Source organism: Mchenga conophoros, linkage group LG20, assembly GCF_057382185.1.
Source record: "Mchenga conophoros isolate Kocher_MC1m ecotype Shallow Benthic linkage group LG20, M_conophoros_male_GT1.1, whole genome shotgun sequence".
Classification (NCBI taxonomy): Eukaryota; Metazoa; Chordata; class Actinopteri; order Cichliformes; family Cichlidae; genus Mchenga; species Mchenga conophoros.
Window position 1 is genome coordinate 21,241,937 of NC_140545.1, and position 16,832 is coordinate 21,258,768.

At 38.1% G+C, this 16,832-nt stretch overlaps 1 protein-coding gene across 1 annotated transcript; it reads right to left on the reverse strand.

The window, feature by feature from the left end:
* Positions 1-6,517: 6,517 nt before the first annotated feature.
* On the reverse strand, positions 6,518-16,199 carry LOC146550737 (chemokine-like protein TAFA-4). Its single transcript, XM_085260389.1, has 5 exons — positions 15,787-16,199; positions 14,825-14,949; positions 12,628-12,783; positions 12,275-12,399; positions 6,518-10,221 (listed from the first exon to the last, which is right to left on the reverse strand). The coding sequence occupies exons 2-5, from the start codon at positions 14,937-14,939 to the stop codon at positions 10,210-10,212; spliced, it is 408 nt and encodes a 135-aa protein (XP_085116515.1). The 5' UTR covers positions 14,940-14,949; positions 15,787-16,199; the 3' UTR covers positions 6,518-10,209.
* Positions 16,200-16,832: the final 633 nt, after the last annotated feature.

Consider the following 16,832-nt stretch of genomic DNA (forward strand, 5'->3'; position numbering starts at 1 on the left):
CTCATGCGAGTGCATCTTTGCCACTCAGTAAAACATGAACACAAAGCCCCCCAAAAATAATATTTTAGATTCAGTGCACCTCACACTTCCTGAGGAAATGATCACTTCTGTACTGCTATGTGCATCGCAAATAAAAATCCACAAGTCGACTGAGAAATCGCAGGGGGGGGAAAATGACACTTAGAACTCGCCTCCCCTTGTTTTCTCTGATATCAAAGCAATGTAGTTACAGCTGTGTGCACATTCTTTGGTCAGCTTTAAAAAGAAACTCCTAATAGCCCATTGAGCTGTCTAGCTGTAACCCACACACTGACTTATATAAAAGGATGGATGTAACCCACAGGTTGGAAAAGTGAAGCCAATAGGGCATTTGCTCTTATAGCCAGCAGGGGGCAGCTCCTCCAACTGCAAAAGAAAGAAACAAAAAGAAATCGTGCTTGTGTATAAGGCTAGAAGAAATGAGTCTGGGAGAAATTAACTGCATTTCCAATTTAATTTATGGCCTCAGTAACCGCTTAGCTGATGGGTTTATGGCCTCTATCACTAGTTTATGTCTTATTTAATATAGTGTGATGTAATTTCGTAAACTGCACACAAATGTAAAGTAAAGCAGGGTGTTGTTTAGGGAATGGAAAGACGTAAGCACACTTCAGTTTCTTCTCTTCTGAGTAGAAAAAAGTTAATTAGACAATAAGCATAATGCTTATCTCAAGTCTTTAAACTTTAAACTTCTGAGCGATAATCACAACACCTACATCCATCTTTTATATACAGTCTCTGAGCCTACAGCGTAACTAACTCTACAGCAACATTATACTTCTATATTCTCCAAAGTGCAATTCAAACACTAGTCCTGAGGTTCATTTGTTTCAACCTCGCTTGCGCATTTGTGGATTTAAAAATTCAGGTTTTGCTTTCTTTTAATAAGTTTCCAGATTGCTATGTTTTTAGATGTCAAATGATTTTAAGTTTTTTTGGTTACAACAACAGAAGTTTTTTAATTCTAATAAAATGTTTGTTAGATTGTGTTAGCATATGGACAGGCATTGACAAAGACACATCGGGAGTCATGGTGACCTTTCAGGGACACTGACATTCTTTTCAGTGTTTAGTTTTTTGGAGATGCTGCTTAGCAGAGGGTCTTACTTTTGAATAAAGACAGGTTAGTTTTCATTTCTTTTTAAAGTTAAGCAGCATGTCCTGTGTTGCTATTTGGGATTATCATGATCCCTATTTGCTTGGTAGGTCCTCCTCCCACAGCCCATGAATATTTTAGTTATTTAAGCTTTATGGATATCTAAAAGAATAAGCATATTTTCCAAAATCTAATATTATTTCTTTAATCACAATTGCTTTTTCTGAGAATGTGCTATTCAACCCTTCACAGAAGCCTCTTTCAGCTCAACACACAGGTCATTAATTGGAGTCACTCTTGCTCCCTGTACAGGCAAGACAATCGCGCATGAATAAATGGCAAACAAGCATTGCTCCCCTGTATTTACAACATTTTGATGCAGCACTCAGTGGGACACTGGCCATTGCTTTCACAGCCTCGCTCCCTCAGGAATTACTCCAGGAGGAACTCGTGGCTGCTGTCGCTGTGCAGTGTGTCATCCATCTTCAGGAAAAATTGTTTTTTCCTGGACCTTCCACTTGTTTCATTATTTTCTGCTTTCCACTGATATTCAGCTCTCTTGAAAAGCACAGCTTGTGCGCTCATTAGAATACTCTGGATCACTCATCTATTAGATAAAAATATTAATATATAGATGTTTTATTTGACTTTTAAGCTCAGGAAGGATTTCATCTGAACTTTAAATAAGATAAAACACACAATATCATTTCATGTAGCACTGAACAAAAATCACTCCCATGAGTTACATAAAATCCTTATCCCGTTTGAGGCCTTAGCCCCTTATAAATTACTTAAAACAATTCTTTATATTTTGCCCTTTAGACAGGGGAGGTCACAATATCAAAGGTATTTTTATAATATTTCACAGACATCTACTTTCTGTCTAGAAAAGATCAAGTTTGCCCAGGTACAAAACACTGAAAGGTAGCTGAATGCACCACAGTAGTGACCACTGCAATCTATGGAATATTAATTTATTTGGGATTTCTTTTACCCGGTGCCTGAAGGTATTTGTAAATATCCTTAAACAAAATACAGCTTCCAATGTTAACAGTAAAAATTTATTCTTTGACTTTCTAAGTAGTCAAATTTACAAACCAAAACTAAATTTAAAATGTTTTAAAAGACTTATGCAAGAATGCAGTATAAAATTAGGTTGAATACAAGCTAGCCAGGAAGGGAGACAACAGTTTGACTCTCAATGAAAAACATGGAGAGGTTGTTTGCATAGCAACTACACTCAGCTATAGTGGTTGCTACATGTTGTGATTTTGACAAGAATTTGCACTCATTGCCATAAAAAGCAGAGATTTGATTCAGTGAAGACCTTTATACAAAGAATGTGTTTTTTAAAGGGACAGCATTTTACTGTAAATCCAGGGGTGGCTGTATTAAGAGAGACATCTCTTTTTTTCCCCTGCTGTCCTTGCACATGTTAATTTTTGGCTCAGTCTGCACTGAGACTCATGCAGCATAATCACAGATGCCAAATTACAGCACAATGTCCATCATTTATTGTACTGAAATTACAACATGCAGCAGGGCCAGCAGTGATTGCTATACATGGCCCTCTGAATTCATGAACATATTATTTAGGTCTTTCTTTTATTTCCCCCAGGCTGCCAGACTTTTAACTAGCATTTGAAATAATGTTGCATGTCCAAAATGGGATTGCTAAACGGGCATAAAGTGTGGACGATGTCAGCAGCCTCCTTTTTTCTGTCTGTCTGTGGAGTGGCTCTCTGGGCTAAAGCTGTAGGCCCTGATGTCTCACATCATGCAGCAGAACAGTGAGAAATAAGACACAAGTGATGGTGATGTGCCCTGACTTCTTTTTATGACGCACCTGGGATTTAGAGCTCCCATGGGTTTGTTCTAAAGACACATTTCATTCAAAACACTCAGAGAGTCTAGTCATGTTCCACTGTCTGCACTGGGAAGTCACTTTTTCTGTTTTCATGAATATCAAGGTGCAACTTTGAACAACTGGGAATGATGATAGGCTTTTAAATTTGTAATAATTCCTATCAAGACAACCCCCACGCACCAATAATTATCTGATTGTGTGAAGATCAGTGCAGGGCTTGCCTGTTAATTAATACTAGAAAAACCAACTGCAGCTCTTGTTGCACTCAGTAAATATACGAGAAACTGCGGGGCATGGAGTGCATACTGTGGAAAAAAGCATTTAACAAAGTGAAAGTTATTAACTCGTTTTTGCAGTGGTTTTCTGTGGCATCGAGCAATCGCCAAGATTATCCAGTCTAATCACATCCTGTAACCGTGGAACTGTCTCCACTTCCCCTGCAGGACTCTAGGATTTCAAAGTCAAGGTAACGCGGACCAAACTGGATTCTAATTAAAGTTGACATCAGGTGCCTCATGCTCCTTCCCCCCTCCTCCTCAGGCTTTCATCTAAATGATTCATGCCGAGAATACCAGGCCTTTCAAGCCGTCGGGTCCTCACAAAGGAATAACAACTTGATCACATAAAGAAAACATAGACAGATTTACAATGACAATGGCACAGTGTCTGTTCCACTAGCTTATATCAAGTTATATCAAACCAATGCAGAGGCACTCGGCTGACATTTTACATTTTTGCAGGGATGACTTTTTTAAAGTATTCATGCTGGCAAACAAGAGGAAATTAAATCAGAGGCGTAAAAATGTTTTTCCAGCAGAATCACGTTGTGTTGTGGTGACACATACGACAGAATGCTCGGTTTCCAGGTGTGCTTATGTGAGTAGGGTGCAACCTGCTACATGACTGTCTGGAAATGAACGTGACAAGTGTTGGCCATATGTTGCACGCTGGAACACCGTCATTATGGCAGAGGATCAGTTCTAGCAATTCAGTGTCACTCTGGGTAGAGCAGCAGCTAAATGGCTAAAAGAAACATAAAATTGAATCCTTCTCTAAAATTGCAGAAGATACAGGTAGGCTAAATAATTGCTCAATAGAGAGATGAATAGTTGGAGCCCCCACCCCCACCCCCACTCATACACCCTTATAAGTGGGAAGAGGATTTATCTTTGTGAGAGAAAACCTGCCTTGAATTAAAGATGAGCTTCCCTTGCCTTTTGTCAGGCTATTGTGAACACCACAGCATATAGTACACAATAACTACAGGTATGCAAAAATAGGTTTAGTATAATGGTTTAGCTTTGTGGGGAAGCTGAACAGACTTACCATGACTTGGAACTGCCTGCAGGCTGAGTAAGAGTGTTGTGTGCTCTTATTATTTATGTTGGATTTGGGCTGGTGGTTTAGTTTCTAATGTCTGAGCCTTGAAAATGAAAACTGTTGTGCCTTTGGGAGATATTGGAAAGACTTCTCATGTTAACAGTGAAATGAGTTAGAATCCCCCATTCACAGTGTTGGTCCTCAAACTGATATATATATATATATATATTTTTTTTTATTCAGGAATAATAGTGCGCTCATATATGCGTATCTGAAGATTTCTGTGTTTTGCATGTTTCAAAGCAGACAGTGACATAATGTGACCGTCATCCGTTGAGACAAAGGACGTGAAATGAGCAGCGACCAACTCGTCTCCGATCCTTCTCCCTGACTGCGGTGTCTTGCTGTGGGTTATTTTCCTCCCCAGCACCCTGGCCTCACCCTTATTCTTGACTTTAATGGAGAGTGACAGTAAATCACAATTACCCATACAAAACACTTTAAAAATAGTTTTGAAAATTAGGCTGTCGTGATATGAAAGCTGAACACATGGTCCTTGCTCAAGTGTGTTTTCAGTGGGGACATCATATGTCGACAGTTCAGACAGGGGATAAAGGCGCTCATTACACAGTTACACTTTTGTCCTTGTTTGCCCCTAAAATGACGATAAGATGCAAGTAAAGGGAAAAAAACTTCATTTTCTGACTCAAGCAAATATACAATGACACTATGTTTTGTTCTCTTATTATTCTAATTGTGTCTCTAAAAGAACACTTCAGACATTTTAGAAATGTGACGGCCCGCCGCCTTGGCCAGGGCCTGCTACATGGCCCTGCCCGTCCCTCTCTGTTGCCTTGCAGGTTCCTGGTAGGCTGAGTTAATTAGAGCAACCGGGAGCACCTGCTCAGTCTCCTTGGAGCATTTAAGCAGTTGCTTACTCTCTTCCTTCACTCAGCACCATGTTATTTGTTTTCTTGGCATCAGGCTTGTTACTTTAGGTTTACGCTACAAATTGACATTCACTTTACACTGAAACACTGCTGACACACTGACAATGCTGACTAACACATCTTATAAAGTTAATAATGGTTTTTGCTTTGTCTGGTTAATAAATTGGTAAACCATGATTAAAGCACTGTTTCTCACATTTATGTAAAGAGCTGGACTATGACAGAAATACACTTATTTGCTTTCTTAGATATCAACCTTAATAAATGTATTAGTGGAAGTAGTATTTAAGTATTACATTTTTCTATTATTTAAATATCTATTATCTAGTATCTAATAAATACTTAAATAAATACTAGAAAAGGCCATTGTTAGGTAAGAAAGACAACCATTTACAGCAGTGGTCAATTTAGACCACTATTTGTTCTCACCAGCATATTCCGATAGTCGAAAGGTTTTAGACCCACATTAAGTTATTTGGTGTTCCTTAATTGGTCTTAGTGTGAACTCTTGTCCATCCCTCTGTCTTAGACCTGCGATAAACTGTTGGCCTGTCAATGGTGTACCCTGAGAGTCACCCTGGGACAGCCAGGATAAACTTTTACTCCCTGTCACCCTGAACTGGATAAGGAGTTAAGGAGATGGAAAGATTTTTGAGAAACAAAATTTGACTGGCAACTTGTAATTGAGTCTTATTATCACTTGGGTTCAAGCAATGACAAAGTGAAATCCAGTAGATGCTTTTTCCACCTTCCTTCTCAGAAATAAAACCTGTAAATAAGAAAGTTATACCCCCAACACAGTGCATCAGCATCACCAGTGTAATTCTCTATTCTCACTATGGGTGCATAACAGTCTATACTGCAACATGCAGCCAAGAGGCTTAAAGGCCTATACATCACACACAGCTGATAACATCAATTGTGTCCAATTAATGTTTGTTCATTAAAGTGTAATTGTTCAGCTGTCTGTTTTAATTAAGCACGAATATAATCTCTTTTGGAGATAGTATGTCTGCATAACGACACAGCAAATAGATGGAAGCTTCGAGCTGTGACCAGACTACATTGAGACCATTGCTTTAAGTCGCCTTTACTGTATAGCTGTCTCTTATTAAAGAAGGCTAATTCAGTTTACACACACACAAACACACACACTCTGCAGTTATACACAGAGAATGAGAAGTGTGTTTACATTTTTTATTATAACTGTCAACTCTAGATGAGGTGAAAGTTGTTAAAGGGGAATAGAACAGTGTTTCCATTATGTTTTTCATGAGCCCCAGGACAGTTTATTTTCTATTAGTGAACATGAACTACTGTCCCCAACAGACAGCCACAAGAGAGGAAATATTCCCCGTCACATATCATCCGGAAACTCCCATCATATAAGCTGTCAGAAACGTGTTATTTGTGAGTCTGGTTTGAATTGTGAGAATCAAGTGTAAAGAAATGTTCGAGCTTTCTCTTACTCCTTTGGAATAACATCTCAAAAGTGAGGTTACTTTTCCCCCTCATCTTGTGGATCTTTAATCCTCTCATCTGTTATAATTTTCTGATTATTTGCCTCAGCTTTTAGAGCATTTATTTCGTGTGTGCAGCTACTCCCATCTAAGAGTGCAGATCCTATAACACCCGCCTTAATTAACTCATTTGGCTGCTTTCATTTTTATTTTGGGGGGGATGTGATTCTTGTTTAGATGGCAGGTGCCGAGAGAGCTTCGACTTAATTTGTGAAAAAGCATAGCAATAAAGTGACTGACTTTACTTTACTTATTCAGATAAGAGGTAATCAAGCAGCGCTGAAATTTCCTAAGACCCTGTGTGAGTGTGTGTATGAATCACAGTTTATCTGAGACACATCTGAAAGTTACCTAATGAATGTCACACCAGCTCCTTTGAAAATATATCAGAGAAAATAAAGCTGTGAGTGCTACTGGTATTTTAGGAATATAGGCAGAAATTTGAGGATGTGTGCTGTCACCGTTGACATAAAACCCCCTGGGGTATAAAGTACTGTTACCTACTTCAAACTTTTTTTACACTAAGTTAGTTCCTGTTGAAATTTTTAAAAACCAAATCTCTTACTTCACAAAATATGACCAAACAGTACGTGACAAAACATTATGTTACAATGTAAACTCATGACAGTTCAATCCTGTATTTTTTCTGAAAAAGTACAGATGCAGCAGATTGTAGGGATTCCCAGCAGATGTGTCTTTTTTTCCATTTTAATTCCTGGTCATTCTAAATATTTATTCACAAACAGTTCAAGAACAGTTTGGGAATTATGGAACTTTAAAAATACAATTTTATTTTAAATTCAAAAAGTACAATGTGGTTCAATGAGCAAGAACATTGAAAAGACTCCCGTGGGACTCAACCAGCTCCTTGGTTTAACTTCCAGTGATCTTTCTGTGAGTAAACTTCATTTTCAGTTCAAGCCTGAGGAGTTAAATCAGTCACTGAGAAGCATCTTTAACAAGATAGCATTCACAATCCATATTTCTGAAGGGTTTGAGAGTAAATAAATATTTTTTGGTTTATTCCCAGAGTTTGCATCACTGAGAGAAGCGTCGGCTGTCAAAATTGAACAAAATCAAGAGTGACAAATTATTAAAAACTGTTGTGACTGCAATGATAATTTCTGTTTCTAATGCCTGAGGTAGTAGCTTCTGATTGCATATATTGTCAGTCTGACACTCCAAAACCCCCATGATACTGTGTTTACTACCACAGAATGTTTGGAGTTTTTGAGTTATACGTGCAGCTAAATTAAACAAATAAATATTGCAGATCACTGTAGGACTCTTTTGTATATCTTGAACAAATGCACTAAATCCCAACACGACTGTATAGTATATTCATTCAGTATAGCCATATATAACAGTTGTACAATGGATTGCATTACATTTTAAATGGTTTCTGTTATTGCACCTATAGTTTTTATACAAAAACAGTGCAAATGTTAAAGCACCATCACCCTACTTTGTCCTAACTATGTCAGACAAGTTTACAAGGTCTGCAGTTTTGTAATACTGCTGTCAGAATGGTTAAAAACTAGCCAGTGAACCTACAAAATACTCAAAAGCATATCACATTTAGAGTGATTTAGAAGAAGGGTTTTGTGTCACAAATAAAGAAATCTAAATCTCAAAATCAGAAGAATCTCAAAACGTCCCATCAGGCACATTTAAGTGCAAGCTCATGAAAAAAGAACAATTTGAGAAAGAAAGAAAGGTGGTATTCCCTAAATACCTCGATGAGATCAACATAAACATGGCATATGGAGCTCTGTATGCGACATTCATTGCTTAAGATGTATGCATATAATAATCTACATCTGGAAAGCATTGCAAAGGCCCTATGTTTCTATTCTCACTGCTATCCTCTGAATTATTTTCTTAGCTATAAAAACAATTTCCAGGAAAAGAAGAAACACAAAGGAGATGAACTTTTGAACTACAGATTCCATGAGATACTACTGTCATCTAAAACCAGTAAAAAACATCCAGCGTGATTGAATACTGTATCGCTACATGATCTTAGATTTACATATTGCATCCCGTAAAATGAATTCACAGCACTGCAAGAGTTAAGGAAGAATTAAACCTGAACGCTTACAAAATAGCCAACGTGTAAACACTTGAGTTTCAGACCTTTCAGTGAAGACTCTTGTCACTACTAAAACAATAACATGTAAAATATAAATCATGCATAAACGTCTTATGTTGAGTTCAGCTGCTTTCAACTTGCAGCGGTTGTTATGCATGCAAGTCTAATGCTGGAAGTTGGAATGATTTGCAGCTACTGTATTTGTGTTTTTATTTTCATTTTTTTTGGTCCCTTCATTTCAAAGGTAAATTGCAAAGTATCTGCCTGAACTCAAGAGATAAAAGAGAGGCAATCGAGGTGGGTCCAGAAGGAATATTATTTATATAAAGAGGACAAGTGATGAAGTGGTAATAAAGGTAAACATTGTGTTGTGTTAGTGGCTACGATTTGCTTCAAGGCAGAGAACTGTCAGTGTTTCCCATCATTACTATAAGCATAGTCCCCTCCACAGGAGCACAAACAGAAACAAAAAAAGCATGATGTAAAGACTCTCAGCAGTGAAGAAGTACCTCTTCTCTTTTCTCTCCCCTTTCTCCCCATGATTAGCATTTCAAACAGTCCTTGTTTTGCATCAGAGCTTCATGCTTGTGTGCATGCCATCACAGCCTTGCAGGTGGTGGCCCGTCCAACCAGTGGAGTCAAAAAGCAGCCTTTGTGTATGCATAGTCATGTGTGTGTGTGTGTGTGTGTGTGTGTGTGTGTGTGTGTGTGTGTGTGTGTGTGTGTGTGTGTGTGTGTGTGTGTGTGTTCGTGCCGTGTTTGAGAGAGTGCTTCTTTGTGGAAAGGGAGCGGACCTCTTATGAAACTCAGAGTAAGTTAAGAGACAGGGTTGTCTACAAATGCTATATAATAATAAATTTCTCAGAATTTGTTGGCTTCTGCTTTGAGAGAGTCACAGGCCACTGACTGGATTCACATTCTGCCTCCTGAAAATCCACAAAATCTCTTTTTAAGTGTCTGCCAGCAGACCCATCCAAACTTTGATTGAGTGCATCACAATGTGCCCAGAATATCAAGCGCAAAACACAATGATAGACTTTTGCAAAAGCTGTTCATTTGGATTGGAAAAGGTGCTGCATCATTTTATCCCAGGTCAATTGCTAATAGATTCTCTACGCCATGGCATTAACACAAACCAAAATTGTTCCAAGACAAAGCAAATTAAAATGATGATTTTCTGCAAAGCTGAGCCATATCTAATTAAATCTATATTGTTCTGTGCTCCATCTGACGGGGCATTCACTATCCTCACAGTGTAATGTTATTTAAGTTGACCGAGGCAGACCAGTATGGGCTTGCACTGATTAGCTGGAGCTTCTGTCTTGCTACCGTGTCACCTGAAAATGAAACAGAAATGAAAGAAAATTACATTTTGATTTTTCTCCATCACAATGATTTCAGTACATCTGAAAAGCAAATTAAATACTGTCGAATTTGTTCTAGTTTCAATCTATCCCTCGTTAAACTCCGCTCATTACCCCAATCATAGCTGAGTATCTGTAATGGCTTGTGAGGGATTGAATTTCTCCAAATTCTAAGAAAGCGTGTGGTGCTGCGATAAGAGAAATACTCTCTATCTCAAGAATTTGCAAACAGCTGTCAATGATGATGTAAAATTATGTTAAGTGCGCATAATTTCAATTTACTGCTTACTAAGCTATTAAGCATCCATTAGATGCAGAGAAGTGAATGAGTGAACAAGGAAGCAAATTCATTAGCGTACACTACATATTGCTGATAAAAATCTGTTTGAGACAGCTGTTAATTTCCACAGCAAAATCCACAGTGCTAAACCAGAAGTGAGCAGTGTGTTTTTATTTACTGTCTAAAGTAAAGCAGCCAGTAAAGTGTTTTAAACTGTATGCCCGATCTGTGAGCAAAAGGCTCAAAAAGCTCAGTGACAGTAACAAATGCAGGGGTTAGCAAAAAGGACAAAAGTATGTGCTTTTGTTCTATTCTGTTGGGAGTATAATCTGATGATCACATGACTTCTGTAGACAATGATCACTTTCTATATGCTGCATGTGTTCACTTTCCCTGTCTCACTATAAAATATTCTCTACTATGAATCATTTATAGAATACAGCTGATCAAAAAGGCAACTTCTGAGAATGTGCATTTTAATTATTTATTTATTTATTTGAATACAGTGGGGTTTCCTTTGGTCGTCAGATTTAATTACATGGGTTTTACTGCTTTGGTATTAGTTCACAGCTTATTTCATGTTTGTCCTCTTGGCCCCATCATTCACCAGATTATAGAATTAGGGTTTCTGAGCCCACTGTGCCTGGTGCAAGCAAAGGGGTTGATATGGGCACTGGGAGCAGTGATTATGCTTGATTCTGGAATCTTTGAGCATCAAAGGAGTGCTTACTAAAATAAAGCTTTATGATGAGCATTCACAAGTTTGTCAGACCCTGTTTGCATGAAAGTGAACAGTGAAAATGGAGAAGATTTTTTTGTGCGACTGTATTTAAGCATCTATAAATACCATGTATGAAATTAAAGTCACTATGTGTTATTTCTTTTGTAGGGCTGCTTCCACTGTGACTCTGGGTGCACCCACACTAATCTATTTTCATTTTAAAATATGTAATTTTTACAACCGCTAGGGCTCATGTCCGAACTGGTTCATTCTCTACAGAGCTGTAAATGTAGAATTTGGGAAATAATACAGAATCAGTCCGGCTGCCTTCTTTTCAAACGCTGAAGACTAGCATGGCTGGATGACTGAGAACATAGATAGACATTACAGACTCAGTTTTAGTTTGTAAATTCCAGAACTATGAATAGTCCTAAACTGGCAGAAACAATATTATAGATGTACACTTACTGAGTGGGTTTTTACATCACAAAATTAAGTCAAAATATTACAGTTAGCCCAAAATAATAGGATTTCATCCTTCATATGTTGGTTCTCCCGCAACACTAAATTGGATAAGCAGAAGAAGATGAATGGATGGATGGATGGATGGATGGATGGATGGATGGATGGATGGATGGATGGATGGATGGATGGATGGATGGATGGATGGATCTTTCCTGGCTTGGTATGGCTTCCACTAAAGATGGACTAATTTTCCATTACCATATTAGGTTTGCAACAACTTTCTGTAACATTTTCATTATTGTTGGACTGATTTCATTATCAGTCAAAGCAACTTTTTGCCATTGCTTTTTCCTCTGAATCCTCTGCTTCCTGTTTACACCAGCAAAATACATATCCAGTATGTATATAACTAATCAGTGTGATACAAGTATGCATGCATTAAGTGAAATTGATTTTGTACTAAAATATTGATTTGGGTGAATAATGTTTAAAACATTGTTTTAAGATGAAAAAGTTATTGTGTCGATGTAACCTCAGACTATTGCAGGCCCTCTGCTCACCTTTGTGGTCTTCACTTTATTTCCAGAGATGCATGACCAGCCAGTGAGGTCAGGGAGGACTCTGCACTCCTCCCCCTGCAGACACGGCTCCATTTTACACCACCATTTCTGTCGCACAATAGAGGCTGAAGGGGGAGACGAACACAGCAAAAGGTCACTTTATAGACAAAAGGACTTCAAAAAAGGCCGTTTGGAAAAAGCATCTCAGTCAAATGTCACACTCTTATGATTCTTAAATGCCTCAGTATTAGTGGACTCCAGTGAAACTAACTCTACTCTGACCTGTAATATATGCATGTCATGAGGAAATATTTCAGTTTAAGAGAGCTGAAAGAGGGTCCTAGTAATATTACCTTCAACACAAGAGGGCAGAGCCCTTGTTGTCCCTGCTACCTGTCCTGGGAAGCAGGAGCACTTGACAGTTTGAGAGCGTTCTTCAATTTTGTTCTTGTTGCAGCAGCGATGAGCAGCAACCACTTCACAAGTCCCTGTCCTCTCCTGTGATGACCCTGAGAAAGAAATTTTGAAGGGAATGATACCAATCTTCTATGCTGAGTTTTGCGTGCAGGTTGCGGCAGCCTGGCTGATTTTAATCTTTTAAAAATGACAGAATTATAGGCAATCACTTCTAGGCTTAATGACATCTGAGATCTAATCTTTTGTTACAGTTAGAAAACAGTTTAGTTCTTATTGATTAAACCTAATTTTGCTGTTTTTGAAGCTACAGCACCACCAAGTGGAGGAAATGCACCAGCACTCATGCACCAGGCAGGGGGATGGGGTTTCAAATGCTGCAAACATATTAGCAGCAATTATCACTATGTTCAGTAAGCTAATTTCATGTTTCACATTATCAGAAATTAGCATAATAAAGAACACGAGCAGACATTTCAAAGCAGCATCTGCATCTCTGCACAGAAATCTGCATAAAGGAATGCTGCTTTTAGGGATTATCACTGATGAGTCATTCTGCTGCACTTAAAACTGAACTTCCAGTTTAAGGGGTGCTAGAGAGCAGGAGAAACAAGCCTACAAAAAAGGCATGAATATTGCTAATTTTGAACAAAGGTGTCAGGCTGGCTCCATGGTCAACAATACCTGCAGGATTTGGAAATTCATAATTAAACGGTGTTTTAAATCAGACTACAATTAAAGCACTCATGCCAAATGCAAAATTATTCAAAACATAGAGATGGGTTTAGGGCTTAACATTGCAGTTGTTTGTGAGTGTATTTTCTTAAGTAGAAATTCATATACTTCACTGAAATGTATCCATTTTCTTCTGTACTGGACTTCTACTCCATAGCATTTCAGTCACAAATATGCCCTTTTTATTCAGCTGCATTTGTCTGACAGCTAGAGGTAAATAGTTACTTCTTTGTTACATCATATTGAATAACACTGTATAAGCTTAAAAATTAGATTCAAGTAGTGCTTCCCAATCATTTCTTCATTTGAGCCCTCACAAAAACAGTTTCTATGTGGCAGTTCAACTGTATAATTGTCTGCTTGTACCTGGTCAGATCCATGATCTGCTATCATAAAAAAAGACTAATTGTAATCTTTGTTTACATGACTATTAATGTTATAGCATAATCTTAAAATTAAATTAAATCTAATATGTTTCACAAACCACACATTTGACCACTTAGAGGGGTCTGACCTCTAGGTTGGAAATTGGTCAAACTACAGTAGGCTGATATGGTTTAACGAATTCATAACCTCAGGAGGGAATGTTCTACAGAATCACTACTTTAGAACTCTGAAGACATACTATGAAGCTCTGTATGACATGAAAACATATTTACATCTAAAAAAAATAAAATAAAATAGCAAAAATGTTTCTCTGGATCTCGTTGCAAAAGCTTAGCCTAGTCCCAGTCTCTACACTCACAGACTCACAGGCTTTGATGCACCTTCCTGCTCAGACCGTGAGAGGTTTAGGACTGTCCCAATTTGAAATCATCAAGTAGATGGGAGCTCTCTCCTATCAGACATTTGGATCCCTTTATGCAAACTTTCCACAAGTCTGCATTTCCGCAGATTTTGAACTACCAATAGTCCAACGTGTTGGGATGTTATACCCTAACATTACAAACAACAACAACAACAACAACAAAAGACTGTAAATAGGCATTAAAAACATATACCATATAAGACTTACTTTATTTGTTTGTAATACTTTAACTTCAATTTTTCCCAATTATGCTTGTGTTAAGAGCAGAGCAAGAACTGCCTTTTCTTCTTTCTAAACGGTAAAGACTGGAAGATGTTCAAATCAGGCAGTTACTCTCTATGGCTGTTTTTGTGATGAAGAAAATAAGAATGTGAAATAGCAAGTCCCACTCACAACAGTATGAAATATTATTGTATTTGAGCATGTGCAGCCTCCAATTCCTTACCAGATGACAACAATTAAGTCTGTGAGGGTTTAGCACTCATGCCTTAGGGTGGCACTGGGCCTTTAACTGTCTACCAGACCAACACAATAGTGACCAAAAAGCCATAATGAGTTCCTCTGGGGGTGCCAATGGTCTGGTTGGGTCTTACCTGTCTTTCCTCGGGAGCTTTGGTTGCCACTGGACACAAGCTGGATGCAGAGGCTCATTATACACAAAAGGAGGAGACCCCAGTGTAATGCTTGTGTCCTTATGTTCATCTTCATCTTCAAGTGTCTGCACAAAAAAAATATTCATGCAAACTTTAAGAGACAATTTTCATTAAACAAATTCAAAATACAATATTAAACTCTTTTGATATATCCAGATCATAGAATCTATTTGCTCGATTATGACTCTGACATCACCAAGCTAAGCCAAGGCAAATCAAAGAAATGCCAACAAAAGCCTGATGAGAGGCAGATGAGAGTAGGTCCTTGCACTCATTTCTGAGATTATCCTTTCAGCTGTGAACGGCTCTGTGTGCAAAGCTAAACACTTCCTCCAAAACAAGCTGTATTCCACATGAGGCACAGAAAAAAATAAAGTGGGACATGGACTTTTATGTCAAATTACAGCAATAAATTATACAGAGCAATGTGGCATCAAGCAATGCATCATTGCGCTAGATGGCTTGAGGCATTTTCATTCATCACTAAACCCCCTCATATAAAGTTTAAGGCTCCAATTATAGCCATTATAGCATGATTTTCATCATTGATTTAACTGTGGATTACTTTCTTAATTCATTTGTCAAGTAGACAGTTTAAAATGTTCTACAGAAAATGTGTGGGAAAAGTAAACACTACAATACCGGCAATCAGTTTTAGTTTAGTGAGGGAAATTTCCCTTTTTTCCATTTAAGTCGTGTCTTTTAATGCATCATTTCTGAAAACAAACAAACAAACAAACAAACGAATATCTATATATTCATACACTCAACTTGTTTTTTCTTCCTGTTAGTATTTGAACCAACACTGCTAGTGATGCGATCTCACATAAACGATCTACATCAGTTTTGCTTCTGGAATTTGAATTTTTCTTGATGGATAAATTCTTAATTCAACTACTTACTTGTGCTCAGGTTACTGATGTGTATAATGAACCGCTGCTGAAGTCATCATCAGTGTCGGTGTTAAAAGCAAGCGCATCACATCGGTTCAGCGAGGTTGGTAAAGTTCGCTGCAAATGTTACTCTCCACTTTCTGAAGAGGCACGAATCAGAGCGAGAAAAGGGAAGAAGAAGGGGGGGAGCCTGCAGCTGATATAGATTACAGTCAACACACCGGCTAAGTGAAAAGCTGCACCTTCACACATCATCTGCTCTCCCCGGAGTTACACTGTACCTTTCAGCCAGGATGCGATGTGAGAGATGTGTTGCTCTGTGAACACAGCGGGACAAGCCTGTCAGCTATTCCCGTCAGGAAAATTTAATCTTAATCAAGACACAAGCCATCTGTCTCCCGAGCAATATGTGGCCACTTTCATTAGCGCCATAAGAAGCTTAAAGTGAGTATCGACATCCTGTCACACAGTGAACGGAGAGGATAAACTGCATCTGAGGAGGGCAGAGTCCTGTTTTTGTTTTATTCGTTTCCACCTTTTTTTGTCTTTTAACTAGAAAAAAAACTGTCAAATATATTATCAGGATATTATCTTCTTAGGTTTGAAGAATATTCTTAATTAATAGGTTGCAAAGGGTAAAACATCCCACAATATATATTTATACAGTCTTTCCACGATGTTACAATGTAAACCGAGATAAAAAAAAAAAACGGGATAGTGATTAAGATAAGAATAACGATTAAGTGGAGCAGCTATCAGTTTGTGTTTATATCAACACCATAATGAGTTTTACGGTATATGACTGTTCCTTTTTGTCGCGCAATCATTGATTTGCAAATGTTAGCCTATTGCCAGGCTATTAGTACTGCTAATAGTAGCCAATAGTAAAGAAGAGCGTGAACTCCCTTCAGTGATGAGTGTTGATGTCTTAGTTTGTCTACTACATGGGAATTTGGAAAGATATAAAGACAACAACCACTTCCATAGTTAGGGAGAGTTAAAACGTAAATAAACATACTAAACAAATTTTTGCATTTCATATGAACTTTTCAGTT

What these genes read in the sequence shown, in the direction of transcription:
- LOC146550737 (XM_085260389.1), bottom strand. Translation starts at nt 14,939, where the DNA reads ATGAAGATGAACATAAGGACACAAGCATTACACTGGGGTCTCCTCCTT. An exon ending in AAGCTCCCGAGGAAAGACAG is followed by an intron (nt 12,784 to 14,824) that starts GTAAGACCCAAC and finishes TTTCTTTCTCAG; the next exon opens with GGTCATCACAGGAGAGGACA. An exon ending in TCTGCCCTCTTGTGTTGAAG is followed by an intron (nt 12,400 to 12,627) that starts GTAATATTACTA and finishes CTCCCCCTTCAG; the next exon opens with CCTCTATTGTGCGACAGAAA.